Source organism: Electrona antarctica, assembly GCF_951216825.1.
Source record: "Electrona antarctica genome assembly, contig: scaffold_666, whole genome shotgun sequence".
Classification (NCBI taxonomy): Eukaryota; Metazoa; Chordata; class Actinopteri; order Myctophiformes; family Myctophidae; genus Electrona; species Electrona antarctica.
This window is the reverse complement of record NW_027637991.1, coordinates 169-7,500: the sequence shown is the minus strand read 5'-3', so window position 1 is coordinate 7,500 and position 7,332 is coordinate 169. Positions and strand designations below refer to the sequence as shown.

General features: G+C 46.1%; 1 protein-coding gene across 1 annotated transcript in view; it reads left to right on the top strand.

Annotated features, from left to right (window-relative positions):
- Nucleotides 1-6,400, top strand: part of LOC306918486 (ral GTPase-activating protein subunit alpha-1-like) — a gene marked incomplete at both ends in the record, with an annotated part of 53,554 nt that extends 47,154 nt beyond the window's left edge. Inside the window, one exon of the mRNA XM_079531389.1 lies at nt 6,329-6,400. Coding sequence (XP_079387515.1) covers nt 6,329-6,400 — 72 coding nt within the window. The remainder of the gene's footprint in view (nt 1-6,328) is intronic.
- Nucleotides 6,401-7,332: the final 932 nt, after the last annotated feature.

Here is a 7,332-nt window from a genome sequence, read left to right as displayed (position 1 = left end):
CTCATCTGAACAAACACCGCCTCATCTGAACAAACACCACCTCATCTGAACAAACACCTCCTCATCTGAACAAACACCTCCTCATCTGAACAAACACATCATCTGAACAAACACCTCATCTGAACAAACACCTCATCTGAACAAACACCTCCTCATCTGAACAAACACCTCTTCATCTGAACAAACACCGCATCTGAACAAACACCTCATCTGAACAAACACCTCTTCATCTGAACAAACACCTCTTCATCTGAACAAACACCTCCTCATCTGAACAAACACCTCATCTGAACAAACACCTCCTCATCTGAACAAACACCTCCTCATCTGAACAAACACCTCATCTGAACAAACACCTCCTCATCTGAACAAACACCTCCTCATCTGAACAAACACCTCATGTGAACAAACACCTCATCTGAACAAACAATGCCTCATCTGAACAAACACCTCCTCATCTGAACAAACACCTCCTCATCTGAACAAACACCTCATCTGAACAAACACCTCCTCATCTGAACAAACACCTCCTCATCTGAACTCATCTGAACAAACACCTCATCTGAACAAACACCTCCTCATCTGAACTCATCTGAACAAACACCTCATCTGAACAAACACCTCCTCATCTGAACAAACACCTCCTCATCTGTTATATTATTATGGTCATTGCTTGTGTGAAAAGTGGGAGCGATTGGTGCAGGCAGTAAGGAGCTACGGCAGTGTTTCTGACACACATTCAGACATTGGCTTAATTATAGTATGATGATTTGGCCGCCGACCCCCATCTGAAAATATGTTGTTCCAGGGACCTCCCAGAAGATTTGAGTTAAAAACGCCCTGAAAGAATATATATTCAAAGATTTGCGCCACATTTTCACAATCTTTCAAAAAAGAAAAACACCTCCTCATCTGAACAAACACCTCCTCATCTGAACAAACACCTCATCTGAACACACACCGTCTCATCTGAACACACACCTCCTCATTTGAACAAACACCTCCTCATCTGAACAAACACCTCCTCATCTGAACAAACACCTCCTCATCTGAACAAACACCTCCTCATTTGAACAAACACCTCCTCATCTGAACAAACACCTCCTCATCTGAACAAACACCTCCTCATCTGAACAAACACCTCCTCATCTGAACAAACACCTCCTCATCTGAACAAACACCTCCTCATCTGAACAAACACCTCCTCATCTGAACACACACCTCCTCATCTGAACACACACCGTCTCATCTGAACACACACCTCCTCATCTGAACAAACACCTCCTCATCTGAACAAACACCTCCTCATCTGAACAAACACATCCTCATCTGAACAAACACCTCCTCATTTGAACAAACACCTCCTCATCTGAACAAACACCTCCTCATCTGAACAAACACCTCCTCAGATGAACAAACACCTCATCTGAACAAACACCTCATCTGAACAAACACCGCCTCATCTGAACAAACACCACCTCATCTGAACAAACACCTCCTCATCTGAACAAACACCTCCTCATCTGAACAAACACATCATCTGAACAAACACCTCATCTGAACAAACACCTCATCTGAACAAACACCTCCTCATCTGAACAAACACCTCTTCATCTGAACAAACACCGCATCTGAACAAACACCTCATCTGAACAAACACCTCTTCATCTGAACAAACACCTCTTCATCTGAACAAACACCTCCTCATCTGAACAAACACCTCATCTGAACAAACACCTCCTCATCTGAACAAACACCTCCTCATCTGAACAAACACCTCATCTGAACAAACACCTCCTCATCTGAACAAACACCTCCTCATCTGAACAAACACCTCATGTGAACAAACACCTCATCTGAACAAACAATGCCTCATCTGAACAAACACCTCCTCATCTGAACAAACACCTCCTCATCTGAACAAACACCTCATCTGAACAAACACCTCCTCATCTGAACAAACACCTCCTCATCTGAACTCATCTGAACAAACACCTCATCTGAACAAACACCTCCTCATCTGAACTCATCTGAACAAACACCTCATCTGAACAAACACCTCCTCATCTGAACAAACACCTCCTCATCTGTTATATTATTATGGTCATTGCTTGTGTGAAAAGTGGGAGCGATTGGTGCAGGCAGTAAGGAGCTACGGCAGTGTTTCTGACACACATTCAGACATTGGCTTAATTATAGTATGATGATTTGGCCGCCGACCCCCATCTGAAAATATGTTGTTCCAGGGACCTCCCAGAAGATTTGAGTTAAAAACGCCCTGAAAGAATATATATTCAAAGATTTGCGCCACATTTTCACAATCTTTCAAAAATAGCAGACCTGCCGCGCTACGAGCTTGTAGATCTGCTATTTTTAAATAGCTAAAGCATAACATAATGCTTAAAACACCAAGAAGGGGTTCCTGCCCAGAATGGCTTACTGGGTTAATGTGGTGCTGGGAATACCTAGCCCCACTCCTAGCCCCACTCCTAGCCCCACTCCCAGCCCCACTCCTAGCCCCACTCCCAGCCCCACTCCCAGCCCCACTCCTAGCCCCACTCCTAGCCCCACTCCCAGCCCCACTCCTAGCCCCACCCCTATAATTTGACATCTCAAAGCAAGATCCTGGTGTTCCGGTCGGTCTGTCTGTCTATCTATCGTTCATCTCGATTGGTTCATTGGTTTATCGAGCTATTCCAAAAATGTTTATGTATTTAATTGAACTACATAAAAATGCTCCACATTCCTGCATGGAAAAGATTATTGTCTCCACCAGGCCGAAAGCATGGGGACAGAGTATGTTTAGTTGTCTTCACCAGGCCGAAGGCATGTGGAGAGAGTATGTTTAGTTGTCTCCACCAGGCCGAAGGCATGGGGAGAGAGTATGTTTAGTTGTCTCCACCAGGCAGAAGGCATGGGGAGAGAGTATGTTTAGTTGTCTCCACCAGGCCGAAGGCATGGGGAGAGAGTATGTTTAGTTGTCTCCACCATGAAGGCATGGGGAGAGAGTATGTTTAGTTGTCTCCACCAGGCCGAAGGCATGGGGAGAGAGTATGTTTAGTTGTCTCCACCAGGCCGAAGGCATGGGGAGAGAGTATGTTTAGTTGTCTCCACCAGGCAGAAGGCATGGGGAGAAAGTATGTTTTGTTGTCTCCACCAGGCCGAAGGCATGGGGAGAGAGTATGTTTAGTTGTCTCCACCATGAAGGCATGGGGAGAGAGTATGTTTAGTTGTCTCCACCAGGCCGAAGGCATGGGGAGAGAGTATGTTTAGTTGTCTCCACCATGAAGGCATGGGGAGAGAGTATGTTTAGTTGTCTCCACCAGGCCGAAGGCACGGGGAGAGAGTATGTTTAGTTGTCTCCACCAGGCCGAAGGCACGGGGAGAGAGTATGTTTAGTTGTCTCCACCAGGCCGAAGGCATGGGGAGAGAGTATGTTTAGTTGTCTCCACCCGGCAGAAGGCATGGGGAGAGAGTATGTTTAGTTGTCTCCACCAGGCCGAAGGCATGGGGAGAGAGTATGTTTAGTTGTCTCCACCAGGCAGAAGGCATGGGGAGAGAGTATGTTTAGTTGTCTCCACCAGGCCGAAGGCATGGGGAGAGAGTATGTTTAGTTGTCTCCACCAGGTCGAAGGCACGGGGAGAGAGTATGTTTAGTTGTCTCCACCAGGCCGTAGGCACGGGGAGGGAGTATGTTTAGTTGTCTCCACCAGGCCGAAGGCATGGGGAGAGAGTATGTTTAGTTGTCTCCACCAGGCCGAAGGCATGGGGAGAGATTATGTTTAGTTGTCTCCACCAGGCCGAAGGTATGGGGAGAGAGTATGTTTAGTTGCCTCCACCAGGCCGAAGGCATGGGGAGAGAGTATGTTTAGTTGTCTCCACCATGAAGGCATGGGGAGAGAGTATGTTTAGTTGTCTCCACCAGGCCGAAGGCATGGGGAGAGAGTATGTTTAGTTGTCTCCACCATGAAGGCATGGGGAGAGAGTATGTTTAGTTGTCTCCACCAGGCCGAAGGCACGGGGAGAGAGTATGTTTAGTTGTCTCCACCAGGCCGAAGGCATGGGGAGAGAGTATGTTTAGTTGTCTCCACCAGGCCGAAGGCATGGGGAGAGAGTATGTTTAGTTGTCTCCACCAGGCCGAAGGCATGGGGAGAGAGTATGTTTAGTTGTCTCCACCAGGCCGAAGGCATGGGGAGAGAGTATGTTTAGTTGTCTCCACCATGAAGGCATGGGGAGAGAGTATGTTTAGTTGTCTCCACCATGAAGGCATGGGGAGAGAGTATGTTTAGTTGTCTCCACCAGGCCGAAGGCATGGGGAGAGAGTATGTTTAGTTGTCTCCACCATGAAGGCATGGGGAGAGAGTATGTTTAGTTGTCTCCACCATGAAGGCATGGGGAGAGAGTATGTTTAGTTGTCTCCACCAGGCCGAAGGCACGGGGAGAGAGTATGTTTAGTTGTCTCCACCAGGCCGAAGGCATGGGGAGAGAGTATGTTTAGTTGTCTCCACCAGGCAGAAGGCATGGGGAGAGAGTATGTTTAGTTGTCTCCACCAGGCCGAAGGCATGGGGAGAGAGTATGTTTAGTCGTCTCCACCAGGCCGAAGGCATGGGGAGAGAGTATGTTTAGTTGTCTCCACCAGGCCGAAGGCATGGGGAGAGAGTATGTTTAGTTGTCTCCACCAGGCCGAAGGCATGGGGAGAGAGTATGTTTAGTTGTCTCCACCAGGCCGAAGGCATGGGGAGAGAGTATGTTTTGCACTTCGTCCGTCCGTCCGTGTATAGTTTCAGTATATAGATATTATTGAGTGGTGCAAACCACTCCAACAACCAGCTTTGTCTGTATGTTTGTGTACCTGTCCAGTCAAAAAAGGAGCATGGTTGCTATGGTTAGTGCATCACTGCACCACTCAGTTCACACGGGTGTGATTATATATATAGTATATAGATATTCCACTGTTACGTTCTTAGCTTACGCATGTTTCATGATAACTACTTTTTATGTATGTGATGTATGCCATGCTTTTTGTTCTTGCTTAATGTAAATCGCTCTGGATTAAGAGCGTCTGATAAATGCCTAAATTGTAAAATAATAGTTGTTTTGATCAACGTTTGCCAAAAGCATGGATTTGTAGACTTATAAAGGGCTCTATTTTCGTCCAGTTAAAATAGCCAATCTACAAGCTCACAATGTGTCGATGTACATCGGCTAGGTGAACTACTCAAAAAGGTTTTTCAAAATAGTAAAAAAAATTAAAAAAAAAGCAAAGTAGTTTATGGATAAAGGGTTTAGTTAGCATGGACGAATAAAGAGCCCTAAATATCATCAGATAGTGGTTCCGTGGCTCAAATGCCGAAGAAATAATGGACCTTGATATGAAACCCACTGTAGTAAAGGACCTCCCAGTGGGGAGGTAGGGTGGTGCATGGTTAGAACTGACTGACTGAACCGGGTTGAACCGGGTTGAAACCCACTGAGTAAAGGACCTCCCAGTGGGGAGGTAGGGCGGTGCATGGTTAGAACTGACTGACTGAACCGGGTTGAACCGGGTTGAAACCCACTGTAGTAAAGGACCTCCCAGTGGGGAGGTAGGGCGGTGCATGGTTAGAACTGACTGACTGAACCGGGTTGAACCGGGTTGAAACCCACTGTAGTAAAGGACCTCCCAGTGGGGAGCGGTGCATGGTTAGAACTGACTGACTGAACCGGGGGTACAAGTTCAAAACCTCTGGACACTTGGTTCCATTTTACGCTCTCAAGAGTTAAAGATCCACTATAAGGGGTCCATTTGGTTACCATTATCTCTCCATCATTCAGCTGCATGGGGACCACCTGGAACCGCCTCAAGGCCCACAGGTGGTCCCCAGACCACTGGTTGAGAACCACTGTTCTACTCTTATGTCTTTAAAAAAAAAATACTATTTAGGCTTGTTGACACACCCACCCACCCCCCCCCCCCCCCACACCCCCCCTCTGAGTTCCTGCCAGCCCTGCAGCCTGTCCTATTAGCCACCGCCCGATTGGTCGCTTTTCCCGGGAAACTGTGACAACAACAGACAGTCGGCCAATTAGGGAGAAGCGGTTGTTGCTATAGGATGGCATCGGTATAATCATCCCTAACGTGTGTGTGTGTGTGTGTGTGTGTGTGTGTGTGTGTGTGTGTGTGTGTGTGTGTGTGTGTGTGTGTGTGTGTGTGTGTGTGTGTGTGTGTGTGTGTGTGTGTGTGTGTGTGTGTGTGTGTGTGTGTGTGTGTGTGTGTGTGTGTGTGTGTGTGTGTGTGTGTGTGTGTGTGTGTGTGTGTGTGTGTGTGTGTGTGTGTGTGTGTCCAGGTGTAACTTCCACCTGCTGAGAAAGAACGAGAAGTTACTACGAGAGCTGAAGAACCTGGACTCCCGCCAGTGGTGAGATTAATTTTAGTCACATTTTTAGTCACCCCGGAATGTTTTATAGTGTTTAGTCTAGTTTCAGTCGACTAAATATCATACGATTTTAGTATTGAAATGTATTTCGGTGGGCCTTGATGCCGTCGTAATGACTGTTTTTACACTTGCTGAAAATAGCCGATCTAAGCTGACAACGCGTCTTGCTGCGACGCGCTGCCTGTGAGCTTGTAGTTCTGCTATTTTGACGAAATTGTCAGTATATTTAGTCTTAGGCTGCGTTCGAATTGCTATACGGGGACCCAGACTCAGTGGACTCAAATAGTGATTAATTCGGACAATACTCCCTGTATGGGGAGCACCGACTCTGACGTCAATATCGGTAGAGGGCGCTATAGGTCCGCGGGTTCATGTACTTTTTATTTGCATTGTAATCCTCATAGGGTTTTTTCAGATCGCCTCATAAAGAACTGTATGAAAAATAAACAAATGATCCCGGCCGTTTCACTCATGTGGATATGAAGACTACAAAACATCTGTCAAAACGCTGCTGCTGAAATGACGATAAAAAGGTTATTCTTTTAAAATAACATAGGCCTATGATTATTATCAATAAATTAATATTATATCCATTATCCAGCAATATGAAAACAGTGCACCACCTTGACAATATGAAAATATCAGCAGCATGATTATGAACCCCCGCTAATCCTGGGGGGGGGATACGGAAAAATAGCCGATCTATAAGCAACGCAACATCCGTGTTGTGAGCTTGTAGATCGGGTACTTTTGGTAAAGAATTACCAAAAGTAGCCGATCTACAAGCTCTGCTCACAATACGGACGTTAACAGAAACAGCAGTCCAATAAATTACTGCCTACATAATGAAGTTTTAATGTATTTAGTGCAATTCAATGAAATAATGTTAGATAACATATATTTTTTAATGGCAG